Source organism: Phodopus roborovskii, unplaced genomic scaffold (genome assembly GCF_943737965.1).
Source record: "Phodopus roborovskii unplaced genomic scaffold, PHOROB, whole genome shotgun sequence".
In the NCBI taxonomy this organism is placed as follows: Eukaryota; Metazoa; Chordata; class Mammalia; order Rodentia; family Cricetidae; genus Phodopus; species Phodopus roborovskii.
Window position 1 is genome coordinate 13,798,161 of NW_026126461.1, and position 23,710 is coordinate 13,821,870.

Genomic DNA, 23,710 nt, shown 5'->3' on the forward strand with positions numbered 1-23,710 from the left:
TGCTTTTGTGAACAGAGTAGAATTAAACATGAATGTTAGTATTTCTGTAGGGTAAAGAGTACCTTGGATGTATTCATATTCTAAAAACTACCACACAAATACCTCTTATAAATGTGGATATGCCCATGAATTCCAATATACTTACTAAAAATTAGTTACAATATCAAAATAACCCCCACTTGTCATTAACAATAACTACTGATTGAATGGTTGTTATGAAAATGAGTTACTATATTGCTGGGTAAACAGGTAGACAGTGCTTGCTTTAAAACCATTTCAAAGACAGAAAAACAACTTGGGCATGTCCATCACAGTATTAACTAACAGTCACTATTTCTCACTAGTTACATGACAGCTGTCCTCTGGCCTCCCTGTTTGTCCTGTTTTATATTTACAAGTATTTTCACAGTAGGCACACAGTGTTTCTGTGGTCAAAAAGAAAAAGAAAAAAAGAGAAGTAGTAGTTGGTATCATTTTTAATTAATCATATTCCTTCTTCAAGATGTTCAACTTATTCCTTGCTTCACAAATTGTTTTCTGCTCACCAACCAGAAGTCATTCTGGGCTGTGTGTTTGTGTGTCTGAGATTGGGCTCATTGCATAGCCCAGGGTACCCTCCGACTCCTGACGATCCCCTTGCTTCAGTGTGAACCACAGTAAGCTTCCCGAGTAATCTTTATGTGCCCTGCTGCCAGGACCAGGACGTGTTATTGCTTCTCTTATTACACATCGTCACAGTCTTCCTTACATTTTAATCACGTATATCAGACCCCACAGTGGTGTGAGTGAATACGCAGAGATCACAATGGTCATTGGGTGAAGAGTGGAAATGAATGCCGGTGGTAATCTCAAACTGTCGTTGTCCTCTGTAAGAGCTTATCTTCTGAGGGAGACAGTGTGTCAAGGGAACGATGAAAGCTGACTTCTAAAGCATAAGGTGACAGTTGTCAAGGAGTGAGTGTATAATGGCAGTCTAGGCAACACTAGGGAGATTCTAAAACCTGTCCATAGACCCCTCTTTCCCAAAATGCATTGCAAGGATTATGGCTGAAATGGGAGCTGTTGAAATAACACTTTTAGTTAGATACAAACTTCAGTGGTATTTCAAGGTCAAAACTGTGAGAGTCATGGGCTGGAGACAATGAGCACCCAGGCTTCTCTCCCCCCGTCCTTTGATCCTGGCTGTGCAGAGATGTACATTACAGCAACCCACGGAGCAGATCAGCTATACCTGGACAGCCCATCACCTGCCTTTTTATTTTCTCATGGTGGTTATAACGTGACAAAAAAAGGATGAGTATTTCCCTTTATTCCAGCTTGAGAGGGAAGAAATGGAGGAATGGCGTCTTTCTGTTTCAAACATTTAATAATTAGTTGGGGTGGTATCTACCCTTACTACCGTCACGTGATAAACTAGAAGTAAGGCATCCTGGGTAGGCCCTCCTCCTTAGATTAAAGGTTAAAGGTTGGGCTGTAAAGTGCCTTCCGGACACTCAAGTTCCACATTTCATGATGTTGCCTTCCAAGCCCATGGGAAGAAAACAAGACAAATCCAATGGTGGTGAAGGAATTCATGAGCCTGCTGGGTATCGACATAACCGGTGCGGTCTACTTCCCCTGCTTTCTATTTTGGGGTCTAAATGACTTCAGCTAAAGAAACATCATGTGCATGATAATTTCAAGCAATTTCTGTAAATGTTTCAGAAGAGGAGAGCTCTTCCGGAAATACGCAGTCACAACTTGCTATTCACTACACCAGCCAGTGTGCCAAATTCCTTCTCCAATTCAGCTATTCATGACAAGAGCTGTTGCATCTTACTTCTCTGTATGAAATGAGTTCAACAAATCATGGCTTAGGCCATCCTTCCCCCCATCTCTGTGTCTTGTCAGGGTATGCTCATCTCTGTTGCCATTAACAGTATAACAGCATCTCATCTCAGCTTAAAAAGCCAGGGTAGACCAAGTTCGGTAGCCCCAGAGGCACATTGCACTCCTCTGAATTGTCTTTGTAACCAGAATGTCACCTGCCTGGATCAGAGGAAAGCAGAGAGAAATGTTTGTGAGCAGACTAGCTGTATAGCTGTAAAAGCGCTGAGAGTTTTTCTGAATAGACTGAGTGTAAACTATTAACAAAAGTAAGCCCACAGTGCCCGAACTTTTTTTTAGGTGTGGGCTCAAACCGTTAAGGCCATCTGTGGAAGCTGGGTAAGCCCATCATGGTCCCTGAGGCCATCTGTGGAAGCTGGGTAAGCCCATCATGGTCCCTGAGGCCATCTGTGGAAGCTGGGTAAGCCCATCATGGTCCCTGAGGCCATCTGTGGAAGCTGGGTAAGCCCATCATGGTCCCTGAGGCCATCTTTGAAAGCTGGGTAAGCCCATCATGGTCCCTGATTTGATCCTTTTGTTTTGTGCAAACCGATGCTTTGCGATTTCTGTCTCTTTGTGGTCTACAAGAGACTCTGGGGTATGAGTCACTCATAAACACCAAACAGCAAATGCGCAGGTAGAGTGATGTGATTTGCACATCTCTACTAGGAGCAACAGTTACCTATGTTCATGATGCTGACTGGGCCCGAGTTCCGCTTCCAGCTCTATTGCTTATGCAGGGTTGCGGCTTTCCTTCCATGCCCTCTGCGGACTCTTTGCGGACCATGTTATTTTCTCTGCAAGACTGTTTTGTGTTTTTGTCTTTCTCCTTGAACAGGTGAGCCACTTAAGGGCAGGACCTATTATAAGTCATGCCATTCCTGTGCATCTGATAAGGCCAGGGATTCTTGCAGAGTCTGTGATCCTACCCTTACTGTCTATCCCCATGGGCAAGAATTCTGCCCTCGTCTGCTTTATAGCTTAGACCCGTAGTTCCTAAGGCTTTTATTAGATGTACCCTTTGACAATTTTATACATGTACATCATACATTCGATCATTGTCACCCACTCTGACATGTCCTGTCTCCCTTTCATGTCGTCTTGTTTCATGTTGTGACTTCTTCCAAAATTCTTTTTTTAATGTATGTTTTGTTTAATGTAGTGTTTGTTTACCCATTATTAAATCTCTTTTTTATTTAAATTTGAAACAAGGTTGTTTTACATGTCAATCCCAGTTCCCTCACCCTCCTCTCCTCCCTATCACCCCCACCAAACCCCAGTCCATCCCATTTCTGCTCCCCAGGGAGGGTGAGGCCTTCCATGGGGAGTCTTCGAAGTCTGTCACATCATTTGGGGCAAGCCCCATTTGTCTAGGCTGAGGGAGTATCCCTCTGTATGGAATGGGCTCCCAAAGTACATTCATATACTAGGGATAAATACTGAGCCACTACCAGAGACCCCATAGACTGCCCAGTCCTAACTGACACCCACATTCAGGGGGTCTGGGTTGGTCCTATACTGGTTTCCCAGTTCTCAGACTGGGGTCCATGAGCTCCCCCTTGTTTTTCTTATCACTGACTTAGTTTGGGCTGCCAGAAGCAAAGAACATAGACATGGATTGTTTACAAACTCAGAAGTTAGTTTCTCACACTTAGAAGGTGAGTATTTTAGAGCTCAGCATGTCCAGAAAGTCTGCTTTGTGGGAGAACCTGCTCCCTTGGTTTCCAACTGGCCATCTTCTCAGAGAGAGAAACTAGCATCCTGTCTTCATAGGGGCACTGAGTCCCTGCATGAGGCCTCCACACTTATGGCCCAATTGTGTCTCAGACTGTCCTCTGTCGCTGTAGGAGCTAGGAAGTCAACATTTATACACAGGTAGGAGACACATCAGCCCATAGCAGTCATAAGCATACTAAAATCTTTAATTATCAGTTAGTACTCTTCAGCTCTGTGGGCGTTTACATACCTACTTCTTGCTTTCCACTTTTTAGCAAGTTTATTTCTCTTGAGTTTGGGGTTTTTCTTTGTCACAGTACCTTAGGAATAGGAAGTCCCTCATTTTAATGAAAAACAAAAACATTTATTTATTTTCCTGAATTAGTACTAGTTACCATGGGTGGAAGTCTTTGTGTTGTTTGGACGATGATTTTTAGATGTTGGAATAAAAGCAAGCATCTACTTGATCTTGGAAGAAAGAGTAAAGTCTAGGTGCATATAATTAAATTTTATTTTAATCAATGAATTTCTTTAAAATGTTAACTCCACTTAGTGTTTATTTCTTTACGTCCTTTCATAAATATGACTCCGAACTTAAGGAAAACCATTACATATTGTTCCAGGTGCCTGATAAGGAATTAGACAATAATTCTGTGATGGTTTGGGAAAGTTTGCAAGTACTGTATAGCTAACAGAATGGGTTACAGAAGCACTCTATAGTAAAGCCAGGGGGCTCATTTGAATAACAGTTGTTCTTGTATTAATAGTCAGTCACAGTGTGTGTACACTGCATTAAACCTAAACAAGTTAGCCTTAAAAAGATAATTGGTTTCGAGATTATAGCGGAGAAGGCAAGAACAACTCTCCATTCTTTTTCAAAGACACATTTGCTCCCAGGAACCCCTTGTTCCAAATGCGCTGAGCAAGGAAGTAGACTAAACTTCCACTCAGAATGTCGCTGCTGCGAACGGCCCGCTCTCCCATGAGTGGTTTTACACATGGCGGCCTCCATTTTCCTTTATAACTGTTATTTGAGTTGCTGTTTACCTCTGAGCAGAGGCCACTGCTGTCCTGCTCCTGAGACTGTCTTCATCTGTATGCCACTGCCAAGGTAGCATCTCCGTGTCCTGTGGGTGCCCCCTCCCCCTCCCTCCCTCCCCCTCCCTCCCTCCCTGTGTCCCCGCCCCCTCCCTCAGGGGCAGATGTACCGGGGTCTTGTTCTTTGCTGCATTTGTACTCAGATTCACTAGCATACCTTTTGTAGTGAGTTCTGCGATTTAGAAATACAGAATAGTACTTTTTAGTTTGATTGACTCTGATTCCTCAAACTCTGCTCTCTGAAAGCAATATTGCCGCGACCGACCTGTACTGATTTGTCTCTTCTGTACGAGTAGGGTAACAAGCTTGACATGTTCACCATCATCCATGACCCCTCCCACACGTGCTATTGAAGTCATCTACACAGAGCAGTCTCCATTGTCTTAACTCAGCAAATGCTGTGGGCACTTGTTGGCTCCTGGTTCAACTCTTCTTTATAATACTTAATGTTTATTTTACTACACTTCTGTATACTACTTAATGGTGCTTCATTTACCATCTCACAGATAGGTATGGGAACTCCTGCCTGGCTGTGGTCCCTGCCTTGCCTAGCAAATAAATGTGATTCTTTGAAGGAATGCACTCAATATATTTCTCAGTCCCTGACCCCTGAAAACTTTAAATCACTTTATGAAATTATTATAAATTGTTTGTTTTCCTGTTTTTTCATACCAACTATATGCACACAGTAGTTAACATTTACTGATGACTTGAGTTCTTTTTATGCCCCTTGTTGTGATGTTTTAACCTGACAACAAAATTATCCAAAGCTCTCTACGGGTTTACTTCTAAATTAACTAGCTTCACTATGTTAAGTGGAAACACGTAACATAGTCTTTTTCTGTGTGTCACACTCTATTCTTTTTTTCTAAGCACCTAAGCGGTGCTGGAGGTTTGTGAGGCAGGGAGGCCACACTCAGAGTACCGTTGCTGAGGCAGAGCTGCTCCGGCCCCATGTCAGGAAGAGTTAGGCTTAAGTGGCCAGCAGACCTTAGTGCAGAGGGCTGCTGTGGGTCTGTATCCCATAATGAGCCAGATAAGGAGACAGTGTGGCTCCACAAAAAGTGTCTGTGCCACTTGCTGCTAGTCAAGCTTTGACAGAAGTGAGGCCTCTCCTGGGTGCTGGTATTTCTAACTGCCAACTCTGCCTGCCTGGTACTGCTGAGTTCTTCCTGGGTGCTGGTATTTCTGACTGCCAACTCTGCCTGCCTGGTACTGCTGAGTTCTTCCTGGGTGCTGGTATTTCTGACTGCCAACTCTGCCTGCCTGGTACTGCTGAGTTCTTGCTGCTATCAATTAGTAGATGTTCTCATTTATTACTATGTGACCTTTAACCCAAAACACAGCAGCGCACCCAGTGACTTTTCATTGCTTATTATTCTGCCAACTGGAATCAACAACTTAGCCAGGCCTCTGTGAGTATTTATTTCTTCCTCTTCTCCTCTTGGGTCAACATGGCTCCCCTGGACTGGAGAATATAATAAAGGCTTATTCAACTAATTAACTGGGACCTTTATGCTTGCTGAAGTTAGGAAATACACACACATTCTCTCTCTCTCTCTCTCTCTCTCTCTCTCAGACACACACACACACACACAGACACACACACACACACACACACACACACACACACACACATACCTTTACCCTTTACTGCATTGCGTGGTATCTGTGTGTTCAGGAAAACGAAAGTGAAAGCTACAAGGTCCCTTGGAGTCTCTACTGCAGAGCCCTGAAATACTACTGCTCTTGACACATTCTTCACAAACTATTTGGCCACAGTTCCCATACTGTGCCTTTCTTTAAGGGTCTGCTTGTCAACGTTATCTTCAAACGTAACTCCCAGGGTTGTAATGAATGCGGTCACGTGGCTTTCTCTTACAGACGCAAACTCCTTGAAAGAAAGAATTAGGTTATCTTTGTGTGCAATGTGTAGCGGAGGACCCGGCACAAGAGTGATAAGATGATCTGTTATGTGCCCACACATGCATGTGTGTCTTGTGTACACAGGGATTAAACTCTGTGACCATAGGGTTAATGGGAATAGTACAAAGTAAATTGTAAGTATGTACGTTATTATGGTTCCAGTGTATATCAAGTAAAACATGGTGTTCAGTATTCTTAAAGCCTACAGACTGAGATAACCCAGTATCTCCTCCTTGAATTCCCAAATCATATAACCAGAAATGATTGCTTCTTTCTCTCATAGTCTGTTATGGCTTGTCTTGTGTCATGCATTTATTTCAGACTTGTAAACATGTATTCCAGAATAAGGTCACAAGAATAAAAGTCTCCTTGCAAATATACCTTTATTGCTTTGCTTAAAATATCATCGCCTTTAAATAATAACCTAATACTAGTCAATAGTTCCAGAAAGATTTGGTATTTCATATTCTTACTGAGTTCCCACTTAGGGAGTTACTACAAATCCACCTGGCCCCTGTGGAGTAAGCCTCCAGAGCCCCGCACTTCAGTGGAATGCTAACATGAATTTAGCACATTTTGTCTCGTGGTTTGGGTGTCATCCTTTAGGCAACATAAAATCACTTTGTCCATGTCAGGCCTTTTCTACACTTTATATAACTATGATCTGCAAGATGTTAAAAGTAAATTTCATGGAAAGACCAAAGGATACAATGGCCTAGGTTCTATTTTATCATGGACTGTTTTTTTGGATCTAGTCCTCTGTGTTCTCTCACAGGTGATGGAACTCTTCATTGAAGAGTTGGGTTATTCTAATATGTCTGCCTTTGTAAGTTACTTAAGTCTTTTTTCCCTTGTAGCTTTTAATACTTTTTCGTTGTTCTGTACATTTGGAGTTTTAATTAATATTTTTTTCTTATCATGGGGAATTTCTGTTTTACTCTTGTCTGTTTAGTATTCTGGGGGCTTTTTCTTCCCTAATAGGCATCTTATTCTTTAGGATGGGGGAATTTTTCTCTGATTTTGTTAAAACCATTTCCTGTGCTTTTGACCTGGGGTTCTTCTCATTCCTGTATCCCTATTATTTGTAGATTTTTGTCTTTTCATACTGTTGTAGATTCCCTGGATATTTTATGCCTGACTTTTCTATGACTGAGGTATCCGTTTCTTCTACTTGTTTCTAACACTGAAGCTCTGGTTCCTCCAGTGACTGTGTATCTTCCAGGATACATGAAGAGGCCCTGGGATAGAATGTCTTACGCCTATAAATGCAGATCTGTTCTACTGTTGTCACTGCTAGAGTACAGATCCATTTCAAAATATTGTTGGATTTTCAGCGACTTTTCACCATGTCATGTTCTGCCAATCATCATAAAACATATGGCTGTCATGCCTGCAGAGATGCTGTACAAAAGAATTATAAACTGTTTTACATTATACAGCAGTCTTCATGCTCACAAAAGAATGGTGCTTCACCTCAAGTCCAGAGGGTGGCGTGTGACAGGTGAGCTCACACAGGTTATTAAGGGAAACACTGGATAAGATGCCCACTGTCCAGATTCCTAGTCCAGCAGTCCTAGCAGTGAGTCGTTGCTATGGTGGAAAGTCTGTGAAATGAATTTAACATGTAGAATAGTGTGCATGAAGTTGGGTGTTGACAGAGATATCTGGCAAGTTACAAAGCACTAAATAAATGACTGCCATTACCGTGGCTGCTGTTCAGTTAGGAATGGCCTGATCACTTTTTTTCCAGTGTTGCTCTGGGTAGCATTTTAAATTCCATTGTGTTAGTGATTGGTTCTGGTGTTTGTTTGTTACCTAGGAGAGTAAGCTCTGTCTCCCCCTGCTCTCAGAAGAGATGAGTGCACACTGTCTTTTAGGAAAGAAGTCACCGTGTGTGCTGAAGTGGCCTGGTAGATGCCCTCACAGTGCTGTTCACGCAGCCTCCCATAGCCACTGGCCCCAATGCGTGTGCTGAGAACACTTTTGTGGTATTACTCTTTGAAATCTGGCAGATCTGTGAACAAAGGGGATCTAAACATTTTCTCCGCACCAACGCCTTTTAATACTTCCCCCTCTTCATCTGGACTGGGCTATTAAGGGGTTTAACAGTAAATCAGCATTTGTTTAAACCTTATGGCAGAGATAACCTCGAGAGAGTCAGGGTTTGCTCTCTCACTACAGGGCACAGATGGTGGAGAGCAGCTCGTACTGACAGTTTTCTGACTCTACGGAGTCAGAGAACCCATTTCCTAAAGCTTGGAGCCTCCCACACTAACTGCAGGGGCTAAATGCAAGGACAGGTCCCTCTGCCCTCTTGGGATACATTGGTGATTATGTGTTTGATCCTAGTATTTGCCAGCATCTGTCTTCGGCTCTCCTTAACTACAAAAGAATGTGGTTTTCTTGTTAAGTTTTGTTTTGGTTTTTTGAGATGGGGGTGTCTCTGTGTAATAGCTTTGGCTATCTTGGATCTCACTTTGTAGACCAGACTGGCCTTGAACTCACAGAGGTCAGCCTGCCTCCTGAGTTCTGGGATTAAAGGTGTGTGCACCACCCTCCAGCCAGATTGTGATTTTTCTAAGGAATAGGAAAGTATATAGGGAGTTTGCAGGTGTCCAGCTAGGATTTGTCCTGTTGTCCAGCAGCGGTTCTCCGCCGCATACCTATGTTAGGAAAGGACATGGTCATATTTTTCCAACAGCTGTTAAGTCTCCTCTTAGGCCACGTGCTGACCCCATCACTCTCACCCAAGTCTGGGCTTTGGTGTAGACCAGGGCAACCTGGGTCCATGCCCAGTGCATGCCCACCAGCACCTTCTTCAGACACTGCTCCCTGCCCACCCTTTCCTGGTTTGCTCTAAGACACAGTTCAGGAGTTTGTCTACACTTACGGGCAAACTTCATAGCAGATTCGGGTGATATAGTCTCCTTTGTGTTAAGAGCAACAGGTGACATTTCTGTTACTAGCATAGAATACTGTTGTCTGAAAACCTAGTTTTCTTACTATTTTTCTTTTACTGAGCATCTTATAAGTGAATGTAGAGTTTCCACACTGGATTCTTTTAAGCTAGTAAGTTAGCATTTGATTACTTCCAAATAGTAAACCAACCTTGAATTATGAAGATAATCCCTACTTGGTTATGGATGATGGAAGGGAGGGAGGGAGAGATGGAGAAGAGAGTTTGCAAAGATTTTGGGATGTATACTAGCCAATTTTGTGTGGTTCCGGTGGGAACATTTTTATAATGTTGGATCCTATGTTCAAGTTTTGCTGACCTCATAAAATGACTTAGGCAATGATATCCTCTATACTTTTCCAAAGTTAGGCTAATGCCACTTCTTCCATTGGAGCATAATTTGGGGAAGGTTTTGATTTTTGTTAGCAGGTGTCAAGCTATTGAGATTTTCATGTTGATTTTGGCAAGTTGTGTTTTTAAGAAATGCGCTCGTGTATGCCATCAGATGTGTTCTATCTCAATGTCTACACAATCAGTAGTAACAAACTCCTTTCAGTCTTGACATTGTTCTTTAATCTTTTCTTTCCATCACCATGCAGTTGCCCTAGCACTAGAATAACCCAACAATATAGCTTCCCTTGCTCACAGCTCGCCTTAGTATGGCCAATGTCCCATGTGTCCCATGTGTCACCTTTTCTTGTTTGTGGGGGAGAAGACAACGTTCAGGAATCTCTTCTCCCACCCTGTGCATCTTCCGGGATCAGGCAGGCGAAGGTCCCTCACCAGCGCGCCGCCTTTTCCAGCCCCTGTGCAGCATAAACACGTTGAAAACCTGGTAAGACACAGTGGTATTATATTAGGTTCCACTATTCAGCTTTATTATATAGATAATGAAGATGAAAAAAATCATGTTTCTCGTCCTTGTATCCCAATGCCCCCCCCCCCATATTATTTGCCTTTGGCCTTAAATATTTCTAGCAAAGTGGATGTGCAGTCACTGGATCCTTTCAGTGTCTCTTCTCTGACAATGCCTTTATCTTTATGGGCTGTGCTGACTGGACAAATGTACTTGCTAGATTGTTGATGGAGAGCATGAAGTCTGTGGGTCAACTCAGAAGAAATTTACAATGGAGCAAATTAAAGATGGCCGCCATCATTTGTTTTGAGAAATCCTCCATCGTTAGAAACATTGTTCTTATTTGATATCGTGGTCCTTATCTGGAGTTTTCAAAGATTTTGCATGTGTACATATATTTTTACTACTTAGTTTCTTGATAATTCTGTACAATGTATTAGCCGCCTCCTGTCCCGCCAGCTCCTCCCAGACAGACAGAGACATTCCCACTTCCCTAACTGACTCTTAGCAGCCATCACTCACCAGTGCCTCCTCGGCTAAGGGTGCCACAGCCCTTCTCCGTGCTGGCTTGAACATGCACAGGTCTTGTGCACGCTCTCAGGACCACTAAGTTCGTATGTGCTGTTGTCCTACTGTGCGCTGGGACACTGCCTCTGGATTTGCACTCTGGCTGCTCCTCTTCTCCAGCGAGCCCTGGGGTTTGGGAGGAGGGGTGTGATGAAGATGTCCCATTTGGGGCTGACCACTCCACAGTCTTCCAGTCTTTTCCTTTCTCTGTATGTTAAAGTTGCAATTTTGATTTCCTAATTTCTGCTAAGAATTCCCACCTTTGCATGCAAGTGTGTTTTATCTTAAGGGCTGCCATGAAGCTTTTTGGGTTTTGTTTTGTTTGTGTGTGATTCTATTTTGTAGCTGTCATGGAATTGACATTGTTGGTTGTATCACCTTTACCTTTAGAATCTAGAATTGGTCACTTGACCCTGGGTAGAGTAGAGTTCTGTTGAATGAACCTAAAGGCCTTTATAGCAAAGTTTTTACATGTCCCTACCTGTACCTAGAAGTTCTGACTGTTGGCCAGTCAGTGGTGGTGCACACCTTTAATCCCAGCACTCTGGATGCAGGGGCAGAGGCAGGGGCAGGTGGATCTCTGAGTTGAAGACCAGCTTGGTCTACAGAGCGAGTTTCAGGACAGACAGCGCTACACAGAGAAACCCTGTCTCTGAAAGCCAAAACAGGAGAGAGAGGTGGTTTTGGTCATTAAGCAATATGAATTGTAGTCTTGATATTGTGAATGTGTAGATTCAAGTCTCTTGCGTAGCATGCTGCAAAACAAAATTTTTACAGTTTAGTACAGACTAAAATCCTCCTCTGGTTGCTGTTAGGACAGCCAGGCCCATTGCCTTAGTTTACGTATGTGTGGCTAAGTCACACAGAACAGCAACTCAGGGCTTTGGTGAGGCGAGCACACTCCGGTTTCTTTGCTCTAGCTTGTAGGTATCACTGTCAGGGTTCTCTAAGCAGGATGACAGCTTCTGTTGGGTTTTTCATTACTAATTCTGCTCTGGGAGAGGCTGCAAATGAACTAAAGGACAATGGAAGAGAGGAAACTTCTGTGCTGCCTTTCCAAGCTTTTATCACACTCTGGAATCCATAGGCATGAACCTTGAAAACTTTGTCTGGCTCACCTGGGGGCTTTGGTTGTAACCAACAGGCATATGCACTAGGGGCTTGCTAAAGTGGTGGAACCAAAGATATCTATGGCTGGATACAGAATTTAAACTCTGTGCTATTTGTCCTCTTCAAAAAAAGAATGTAAGATTAGAAGTAGATCCACTGAAATATACATAGCCACAGCCTTTCAGAAATCTCCCACAGATTTATTCTGATGACTATTAGGAAGGTACTAGAAAAAAAAAAAAAAAATGTCCTCGTCATCCCCAGAGGCTGGTAAAAGCAAAAGGAGGGAGTCGGGACATGGGGTAGATACAGTGATTATATAGCGTGGCTTGATTAGGCCTGGTTAAGAGACGGGCTCTGGTCCCTTTCTGGGCCTCCCTCTGTGTGCCATGCACAGTGAGCATGCAAACACCTTGGAGACCTCTGCAAGCATGTGTTAGTCTCCCTCACTGTCGTGTGCCTTCTCCTTTGTGATCATGACATACTCTGATACGGACTTGTTGTTCCCGGGCCTCTTGTAACAATAGTGTCAACAGTGACACTACTAATCCATAAGGGAGGAAAGTAACAGCAGTAGCTAATTCAAAGATGATGCTGTGTCTGCTGCATACTGCAACTCTAGAAGCATTACCCCTCCTAATCCTGCCAAGTTATATTTGTTAGGTAAGGAAAACATAGCTAAGTATGCCAAGGCCACACAAATAAGCTAGTGGATCTGGGGTGTATTATGGCCAACCATGGGTAAAACCTAGAGTTCCCAACACAACATGGGTAGCAGCTTCCAAAAGAAGAAGTTAATTATAAAGCCGCCATTCACTGTCACTTGTTGGCAGTAGACTCCCGGTGGGAGGACATGGTGAGCTGCCATCTTTAAAAGCTGGGCAGTGAGTCAGACTCATTTTTTTTTTTTTTTTTAACTTGGGCTTCCTCCATGGTTCTCCGTTGTGAGTCTCAATCCAATGAATAAAACTAGTCCCAGCCAATCAGCAAAGCAGAGTGCTTCACATTTCCTTGTGAATGGCTGCACAGACAACCAGCCAACTTCCCTGCTAAAAAGGGGAAAATAATACTTCTCTGATCGTAAGTGTTCCGTAGTTGTAGGGTTAATTGACTACTGTCAGGAAACAGCATCACCCATGGGATGTTGGTGTGTCTGTTGCTAAAGATTCAAGTTTGACTTACCTGGCATGATAGTGTAGGCTGCAGCCTAGTGCCCCGGGATGTTGGGACAGGAGGGTCAAAATGAGTTCAAAGCCAGCCAGGGACCAGTGAGACCTCATTTCAAGAAACAACTTTAAATATGACTCATGTATATGTTCCAAAAACCAATGTAGAAGAACGTTTACTCAAGAGAAAATAATTAAAGATGAAAAACTAGAACGGATGCCTTCAGCCTGGGTCATGTATGTGAGATAGTGTCCATTCATGAAGTGTGTTTGAGCACTTACTGTATACCACATACATGTCTGAACATTAGACGTCAGAATTGAGAATGTGAGGTGACAGTTCATGACTTTTCCCAGTCATATCCCCGCCTATCACATACAGCGGTGGGCAGCGCTTAGTGCCGGAGCCCTTCTGTGTACCTCGCTACAGAAAATGTGCTCAACAGAGGCCTCGGCTTCTGGTTCTCCCTCTGTCCTCCCTAGCCCATGGTGACAAGTCAAGCTGCCTTGTCTGACCTTGTATTCTCCACAGTAGCTGACTGGTCAGTATTCCTCTTTGAAAGGCTGTCCTCACTTAACAGGTAGGGCTCCTCCTGCCTCCCTGCTGCCCCCACCCCTTCCCTAGACCAGTGCATCATGGGTACCCATCTTTGGATGCTACCTTCCATCTGTCTGTACACTGGGAGTGCATGCATTTCCCAATGCCATCTAAAAGCTGCAGCTGCCTTAGATCTCTCTTGTGACTTCAGAATATTCCAGCTGCTTACTCCATCCTCCATGGAGATAGCTGATAGATCTCTCAAATTCAAGATACCTAAATCCATGTTTACCCCTGTATCTGCTGCTTATAAACACGATTGCGCGCGCGCGCGCACACACACACACACACACGCACACACACACACACACGCACACACACACGCACACACGCACACACACAGTTAAATGAAAACCACTTAAGTTGCATAAGACTTCTCATGTAGAACAAAACCAAGCACAGCTGGCAACTCCCCAGGACTCATAAGTAATCCAGGCTCCTGGTCTCCTGCTGTTTTGACAGGGTTGCTATGGTTCTTTGTGTGAGTTCTTCTCGTGACCCTGTTCAGGCTAGTAGAAGGGAGGGAGAGCTATAATCCATCCCCTTACCTTCAAAACAATTGCCAGGACACTGTAGATAATTCTTAGGCCGCTGCCATCTCATTGGACGGCTCTTAAAGCACAGCCACACCTCACTACAGGAGACATGAGAAGCTTCATGGTTTAAAAACCATATGGCAAAACATTCAGCTAAACTCGGGATTCTTTTACTAAAGTGGAAGGAAGGGATGTGGGAGGCTGTGCTCTCTGTCACACTTGACTGCCACACGCCCTTCCTTCGGGTCTTTGATTAAATGCCAGTTATCAAGGAGGCCTTTGTACGAGCCTGTCTAACCTGGGGGTCCCTCTGTGAGCCTGTCCCTTTACACACGTTTCTGTCTATGCACCACAAATCCTGTCATAAGGAGAGGCACACACTCACACCTTTCTTTACGTATGGACCTTGTGCTGCACGCCCTCCTCACTAGCCTTGGGGGAAGGGACTTCATCCTGTTAGCTGTGATGCAGCCCAGGATGCGTAGAATACAAAGAACAGTGAGGGGAATGGCCAAGTCACCATGGAAAGAAGAGTTGGCCCACGCCACCTTACCCTTTCCCCTTCTTTGGGAAACTGCAGGGAGGCTTCCACTATAGCCACACACCAGGCTGCACATATTCAGCAGCCCACGTGACCAGTTACTGTTGTGGATGGTAGATAACAGTCCATTATCCCAGCAGCCCTTGGGCTGTGCTGCCCTGGGGAAGCTAGTCAACAGAGAAACATTGTCAAACTCTCTTAGCCTCTCTCTCTCCTCGGTGACTTTGTCTTTTAAGGAGAATCTGTTTTTCTATTTAAATGGAAATCTAGCTGTGGCCAGAACTAGCATGTGGCCCGCTCCGTATGCAGATGTGGCCCTGGGTGACTTTTACCTGGAACAGAATTGATGGGATGCCTGGTGAATCTCGAGCATTCTTAACCTCATTATAAATACACTGCAGACTTGAAAATGCAAAGTGTGGAAGTCGTAAATGTGAAAGCCACTTTCAACCTGTTTTAATGGGTGTTCTCTGTATCTCCTTACAACCCAGGGACCTGGCTGCAAGAAACTGCCTGGTCGGTGAAAATAATGTTCTGAAAATCAGTGATTTTGGAATGTCTCGGCAAGAAGACGGCGGAGTCTATTCATCTTCTGGCTTAAAGCAGATTCCCATTAAGTGGACGGCACCGGAAGCTCTTAATTACGGTACGGGGCGGGGGCAGAATCTGGCTTTCCTTCTGGTGGTAAAGCTGGCCTGCATCAGCACAAAGAACTCATGGGTGTGGCTGGGGTAGAGCAGGGTCCAGGCTGGAGCCACTTGAAGGAGCAGCACGGATGGAGTGGAAATGTTCCTTCCTTGCTTTCGGTCACATGCTCTTACATGCTCACACACGTGAGATTGCTAGGCTAAGAGAGTCAGTGGGCAGGACTAGACACCTGAGAAGTCCTAGTGTTCAGGGAAGGGCGGGCCACCTCCACATTACACCCATCTGGTCTCAGCCTCTGTTTCTGGAGCTTACATAAATCTGGGGCAGAGAGAGGTCGGTGTTGTCTTTTGTAAGGTCAGGGGTTTTCTTCCTTTCACATCTCTGTTGTGAGAAGTACACACATGCCTTGGTGGGTGTGTGGCAGCCAGAGGTCAACACCTGGGAGTCAGCCATGTTATCCCACAGTTGTCTGTGTGTCTGTCCTGGTTAGTACTGAACTTCCACACAAGGGTGTTTCCTGCTCCCAGCAGCCCATTATGTGAGTATAAATTTGTTTAACTTCTTGAGGAGCCACCAAATTTTTTTCTATGTAAAAAATCGAGTGTAATTGGCTTGGAATCTTGTCGGGGCAGAGTCAGATGCCTAGGGCCAGCAAGAGGGCCTTTGTGGACTTTCTAGGTACTGTAGACCAACCTTACACTCCCATGGAACCCCATCATTTCCCACGGGGTTCTTCCCTGAGGATGGGGCTGCTCCTCATGGCTGCAGGAGTAAAGGGAAGTCACTGAAAGCTAAGACTGTAACACTTGTGTTTGCACAGAGGGTTGCTTTAGACACAAAACATTCCTAAAATCCCCTTGGCTGGGTTTTCTGCTTGTGCCCCCATGCTTAGGGCAAGTAAAAACCAGCCAGTGGATTGCCGTGTGCTTTAGTGACTGCCAACCTCACTGAAGCATTTACCAACCTAAGGACTAACTCCAGATCATGGACCTCACAGGCGTATTTTAAGTGGAAAGGGACATTTGTCCAGCTGCCTCTGATACAGGTGTTGTAAGATGCAGTTGGGGGAGGAGGGGGAAGACACTGTACTGTTCCTTCCAGGAGGGAAGCACCTAGGGCAGACAGGTTTTTACTTACTTCACGTCCAGAAGCCTGTTCTTCGCTCACCCTTCCTTCACTCTTCTCGGGCGACTGGGATAGTGCCCAGATTTCTCAGGAAGAGGTCAGAGAGTAGAAACGACCCTCTGTCCGAGGGCTTCGGTCTGTTGGATTAAGCTGTGTCACTAGCGTTACTTACATACACTTTTTTTTTTTTTTTTTTTTAAGAATCCCGATGGTAAAGGGCCCCTTACCCACACCTGCCTCTAGACATACACTCTCCCTTTCCCACACTGGCACCTTGTTCTCAGCCATGGATTTGGGACGATCTAGCTGGGTTACGTTCTCATTGCTCTGGTAAGACACCCTGACAGCAGCAACTGATGGGACAAGGAAGGAGCTCATTTCTAGAGGGACAGGCTGTCCTGGCCAGGAAGATGGCAGCAATCAGGACGCAGTGAGCCAGGCTCCAAAGCAGCACAGCTGCCTCCAGTGACCGTGACCTGCTTCCTCCAGCAAGGGTTCATTGGCTTCCCAAACGCCACCACCACTTAGGATTGGTCACACGAGAGCCTACAGGGGACTTCTCACATTTAAACGGTAACCCTCCCCAGCAATCAAATGATAACGTACTGGGACCACATCCCTTGCACACTCAGTCCGGTTTTATAAAGAAGAAGCATACTGGTCTTGGGTTAAACGTTTTGCAGAAGCCAGTGAGGCGAGCACATCAGTTGGTTGTCTAATGTGAAATGGTCAGCCCTAAAAATACACCTACCAGTAACATAGTCTGTTAACAGGCACGCACACATACAGTAAGAGCCTGATGGGGAGTGGGGAAGGGACGCATGGGAGGGTATTAATGGAAAGAAGGGAGAAACGCTGTAGTTATAATCTGAAAACCGTTAGCCATTTGCCACCTGACATTTAGGGATGGTGGCAGATCACACTGTCACTAAACAGAAACTCCTCGGTGTGATATAAACCCCTGAGGCCCTGGAATGACAGGCAGACAGCACTTTCTGCTTAGTCACGTTGTCAGTGACAGGACCTGAGCACGATGTCTCCAGTGCTGTGGCCTTGCAGACTGTAGTGCCTGTCTTCCCAGACGGGCACTGCAAGGACACCCTGCCCTGACCTACACGGACCCACCGAAGCCAGGTTCACGGGTCAGGCCGGTCCCTGCACAGGCTTCCAGCAGTGAGATCTGTAGTGTGATCTGTTTGCATAGGGAGCGCCTCCGTTGGTCTCACCAGACTGGACTTAGAGTGTAAGATACGAGTGTAAGATACGTGTCTACAGAGCTTCACTTAGTTCCACGTGAGCCTTCACCTTTACCACTGAAGGAGTTTCTTGAAAAGCTCAAAGTGGAGTGTGAGTGCTCCAGACCCAGAATACCATCCAAGCATGGGCAGACTCTCTGGCCATCTCAGTTTCTTCAGAAGTGGAAGAGGCCATTGTATTTTAGAGGAACATACCATTTCTAGGAGTGGCATTTGTAAATCCTGGAGTAGCAGATGGATAGAAAAGGCTATGATTCAAGAAACCTTGAAGTTGTGGGGACACAAGCCTGTAATCCCCAGCCTAGGCAACATTTGACCCTCTCTGAAAAAAAAAAAAAAAAAAGGCAGAAGAAGCCTTAACATGGTTGCAGGTGGAGTGTGATTTTAACAGTGAGACTTGCTGTGCATTGGACAAGTCTCACAAGTGCAGATCGGCTTGGAGAAGTGTTTGTGCTGCCTGTCCCTGACGTCATACCCATCTGAAGGCAGCGGCATCGTTAGTAGGACTTCCGCTAAAAGCTACTAAAAATTAAATCTAGGAGTTCAGCTCAAGTAGCTCACTAAAACAGGTGCACAGTGATATTTTGACAAAACGAGGCACCATGTAATTTGAAAAAGTTGTTTTTATCAGCCAGCTATGCTAATTTCCACTCCATTCAAACCAGATAGAGAAATGCATTTTCTGCAAATGAAACTATCAGCGGAGAAAATGAGACCTTAAAGCATGTAAGAATATCTGTAAACAGTGATGAGTAAAAGAACCTGAAGTTTAGACGCTTTCCTTATTGCTTTAAGTTTGTTTGTAATTTTACTGGAAAGAAAATGATGGAGGCAGAAGACCAAACTGTAGGAATCCAACTTATCTAATCTCCTAGGCACTGATGTGTGCAAATTTATATTTTTATATATACACCAACCATCTCATTCATATACCACAGGGGGAACTAGGCCTGCATGCCGGCTGCATTATAGCTGATTTGATTAAATCAGCCTTCTAAGGCTCCATTTAATTGTTAACATTTCCTGGGCCCGGGACTCACAAGTACCGGGAATGGGATGTAGCCATGCCATTCCTTTGGAAGCAGAGCCATGTGACTCACACCCTTAGCCTTTGTCCTTTTTCCCATTCACTCACCTGGCTGTGACCGTTTCCTCCCTTTCAGGGAGGTACAGCTCGGAAAGTGACGTCTGGAGCTTTGGCATCCTCCTCTGGGAGACCTTCAGCCTCGGAGTCTGTCCGTACCCTGGAATGACAAACCAGCAGGCTCGGGAGCAGGTGGAAAGAGGTAAGCCCAGGCCACAGTGTCATGGCCACCAGCCTCACAGCAGGGCCTATGGCGCGTCTGTGCACCAGATGTGGAGGGATGAGTCACAGTGCTGTGAAGAGGGAAAATGTCAGAAGAGTCTGTTTCCAAATACCATGGGTGCTATGGCTCCCACAGAGCAGAGGCAAACACTTGCAAACCAGGCCAACCCATCTGTGAACAGGGTCAGCACACCTGTGGGCTCACCTAAAATACCCTTTCCCTTTGCAGTCTGTTTTGTAAGTTAAATGCACAGTTCTCAGGTGTGAGCTGTGCAGAGACCATCCTGCTGTCTCGCAGCCCATGACGATGGGATCCATCGCAGGGACTCTAGCACTTTATCCTGCCCCACTGAGGTGAAAGGAGGCAGGCCGCCATAGAGCAGTGTGGCATTCCACACCACGTAAGTCCCTGCAGTACTGCATGCTGAGATGCTCCTAGTTTCCAGAGGGAGTTTAGAGAAATGCCATGGTACTCCTGCTAGAGACTCCTGCTTGGTACTCCTGCTTGTCTAGGACACAGCTTCCACCGCGAGGAATGTCCTGAGCAGATGGCTGCCCAGCCTGCCTTGGGTAGCCCAAGTGTAGGGTGGTCTGCCTTCCGTCCTCGCACACACACCACCTAGCACAGGGCCCAGCCAGGCAGCAGCCACTGTTGAATACAGAGTGTATAAACCCCCCATCTCCAGACTCCCTCTGTCTGATCATTCTGGAAGCTAATCCTCAGAACTCAGATATGCATTTGTGTATGCTACAGCTCACTGCAGACCTGCTGACAGATACATGCTCTCTAACGGTGTGCTCTCTGTCATCTGCCGGAGGGGACACAGGACACTGACAGCGATCTTTAGTTTCTATCCCCCTTACAGCATAATGTCCTTTGTGGATGTTCCTATCTTAGAATCCCTTCTGAGTTCTCTCCTCTTGAATCTTCAGGGTACAGGATGTCAGCCCCACAGAACTGTCCAGAAGAGATTTCTAAAATCATGATGAAGTGTTGGGATTATAAGCCTGAGAACCGCCCTAAGTTCAATGACCTTCACAAAGAGCTCACTGCCATCAAGAAGAAAATCACATAGTGCCAGCCACCCGTAGGACCCTGCCCTCAGCCACCGAGACTCTATACCACCTTACTGCAGCCATCTTGGAAGGTTATGTTTTTATATTAACTGGGTTTTTTAAAGTCTGTTCCACTTTAAAATATGTTAAAGGCAAATTTATTCAAGAAATAAACAGTCCTACCCATGGCCGTATTCGCTAACCACAGAGTCCTACATTTGAGACCACTGTAAAGAGAAGACACGGTCCTAACCCAGACGTACAGGTCAGTGTTCTCATGTTCTGGACTTTCTACTTGAGGCACAGTTGTGGGCGCTGTCCGCTGTCGCAGGCCCTTCTCAGTTGGTGCTATGAACAGTGTTGGTAGCGCATGCTTGCAGGATGCCTTCCCACTACAGTTGTCTTTCTACTCTGCCAAGGCAAGATTGTGTCTATAAATATAATCATATATTGGGAATTGCTTGGACCTCCTAGGGCTTTTTTCTTTCCTGTCAGAACAAGCCCGGTGAGAACATCACACCCCTGTGTTATTTTGTCTTTTACCTCCTCAGTCCGTGCTGCAGAAAATGGTGCATGAAAAATTCCCAGAGCACCCAGTGTGGAGGCAGCTGTGGAGGCAGAGGACAGGGCTAGGAAAACAGCAGAGCCAGTGCTCACCCAGGAGAACACAAAGCAGGCTGAGACCCTACCCGACTTGCACCTCTCTAATAGGCTGTCTGGAGTCTCAGTGCCCTCACCGGGTCTAAGAAATGTTCCCAGGGCTCGTAGAGCACAGTGGGCACTCTGAGATACTGAAGTCCACAGAAGGACAGCATGGTTCTAATCATGTCTTCATGCTAGGGGACACTCCCAGAATGGAATCCCTGTGTTATACATGATTCACTCACAAACACATCCCTGTACATCTACTGGCATGCACGGTTGCTAAGAATGAAATAGGTGGGCCAGAAATCAAGTAATATTAATGAGAAAAACCCTAGGCCTGCCCACACTTGCGACCCTCTTTTCCCCACAAGGCGGTACCCGGAAACCTTGCTGATAACTCACAGGTTTGCAAGTGCGCGGCAGTTAAAAGTAGGATTTGTTTGAACTGAATGTTAGCTGTGTCCAGGGAACTTCCCGTGATCTAGCCACAGCTGTCTCAGGAGTGTCTCAGTGTGTGTGGGAGATGGTCTCACTCAGGGGAAGATATGGCCAGGAAGTCTTCACTAGTCCTCAGACCTGTGTTGACATGGCAAGTCCCTCCCCTCCCTTCTGGGCAGTGTAGAGCAGAGAGCAGACTCTAAAGGGTGTAGAGCAGGCTGCTGAAAACAAGATTGGCGAGCATCCATCATTCCAGTCGCCTTGTTCATTCTGTGCACATGTCCTGATCATACATGCAGACTGAAGGAGAGGACTTATGAGCCTGCCCCCCACCATCGTCACAGAACTCCCTTTAAATGGCACACACCATGGAAACCCAAGTGCAGGCTCTAGCTCTCCGGCAGATGCCATGCTCTCCAGGCATCTGCCGGCTCTCAGAAGGAGATAAGACATTCCCTTTCAGGGTTTGCAAGTGACTCTGTCTATGAAGAAGCAAGAACAGCCTCTCAGCCCAGCACTACACTCCCGGCCAGGGAAAGGAGACCGGCTGGGCTCTGACTCTGTGAACAAGACCCGAAGCTTAATCCTTGCATTCTGCTGTAAAGAGAACATGGCATTGATAATTTCACTCATCTAGGCTGTTGGGATTTGCAATTCACATCGTAAGTCTTTGCTTAAATTAAAAAGGCTTTTCAAAACATCATGACATCTGCAGCATTTAAATTCTATTTTATTCTTTGTCCCAGAGCAGGCAGAGGTAGAGTTTAAGATTAACTCATTGGGAGCCTTTCAGGATCCTGTCATTCGTACAGAATATTAAATTTAACATAGGCGCATGCATTAAGAAAAGCTTATGCAAAACATTCCTACTGTTAATTTTGTTATGCTTGAAGCATAATTTATTCATCCCTTCTGTCACTGATAATTATTGGAATTATGTCCTTCAGGAGGCTAATCCATACCCAAAAAGTGCACACATAAACACAGTTCTGATTTGCAAGTTGATTTAGGGAAGAGAGGCTGCAGAAATGCACAAAATTCTATGATTCATTTGTTAAATAATAACAGTAAACAGTGGTACCCCAAATTATCACTGGTGCGAGCCTGATCACAAATCTGTGTTTAACTAATGGATTATCCAAGAGTTGCTTGTACCCTTGCTCATAGCTGCACTCAGCTTTCCTTCTGTCCAGCCAGCTGGGCATAAAAGAGGAAGAAGGCTGGACAACCTGATCAGTCTGACTTCCCATCTGCACTTTTCTACCTTGACTCACAGGAAGCCTTTATGAGAAATGGGTAGGTCAGAGTTTTTCAAAGAAAGCAAACTGTACTGCCGAATCACCGGCCTTGTGTATTCATTCCATGGGATCTAAGCTGTCTTCCCTAAGCCATTCCCTAGGAAAACCGTAAGTGATTTGAGGCTTTACCTCAGCCCCTCCTGCCACGAAGGCTACAGGGGATAGGTGCCCCACGGGATTCTTTCTCCTTTTTGCAAGACAGGAGGGACAATAGAGTTTGTCCTCCAGTCACAGCGGCACTGTCTCACAGACATCTGTACAGCCTGGAGTCATACAAAGTGGATTTTCGTACAACTGAGATTGTATCAGTTTCCCTTGTAGCCACTGCTTCTGTTAGCTAGCTCCACTGACGACATTCTGCAGCCCTGGTGCCAAGACTGTTGATATTGCAACTAAAATGCTTGCTTATAGGCTGCATGCCTGGGACTCGGGGAGTGAGCGCGCAGGCCACAGCCGCACAGAGTTGTGTTGTGGCCAGAGGGGTCTCCGGCACAGCCCGATGACCCACGTGCTCACCAGTCGCTGTACAAGTGACCCTGAACATCATCCGAATATGCTGTGGACACTGTCTCACAGGTGTGTGCCCTTGAAGCAGGAGTGGCGCCTAAAAGGGGGCTATCCGCCTGAGTCCTTCCTCTCAGCACACTCATTTGTCACACCATTGACAATCTCCGTGACTCTTGCTAATAGATGTGACTTCACAGGAAGACTTTACTCTTTGGAGACCAGAGCCCACACAGAAACAGCAGCACAGGAAAACAGCTGCAGAGACGCATGTCCCTTATGTGGCAATACCCTCAGAAGAAAGGATCAAGGACGATATGAAAATCCATCATTAAAGTGGCATTACTGTCAAAATAAAGTATTACCTCCTATTAGCTGGCTTACTATAAACACCACAACTTCTAATTAGATCTTACTTTATTTCTATTTATCTGGGCTTATTAGTTTCATGTCTGACTATGTACTTTTTCTGAGAATGCAGAATGTCACTCATTTCTG

The 23,710-nt window shown here is 45.4% G+C and overlaps 1 protein-coding gene across 3 annotated transcripts in view; it reads left to right on the forward strand.

The window, feature by feature from the left end:
* Fer (FER tyrosine kinase) overlaps nt 1-20,529 on the forward strand; it is a 216,124-nt gene extending 195,595 nt beyond the window's left edge. For all 3 annotated transcript variants that reach the window (XM_051190878.1, XM_051190880.1, XM_051190879.1), the window contains 3 exons: nt 15,428-15,582; nt 19,129-19,251; nt 20,205-20,529. In XM_051190878.1, coding sequence (XP_051046835.1) covers nt 15,428-15,582; nt 19,129-19,251; nt 20,205-20,347 — 421 coding nt within the window. In that variant the 3' untranslated portion in view covers nt 20,348-20,529. The remainder of the gene's footprint in view (nt 1-15,427; nt 15,583-19,128; nt 19,252-20,204) is intronic.
* The last annotated feature ends 3,181 nt before the right edge of the window (nt 20,530-23,710 follow it).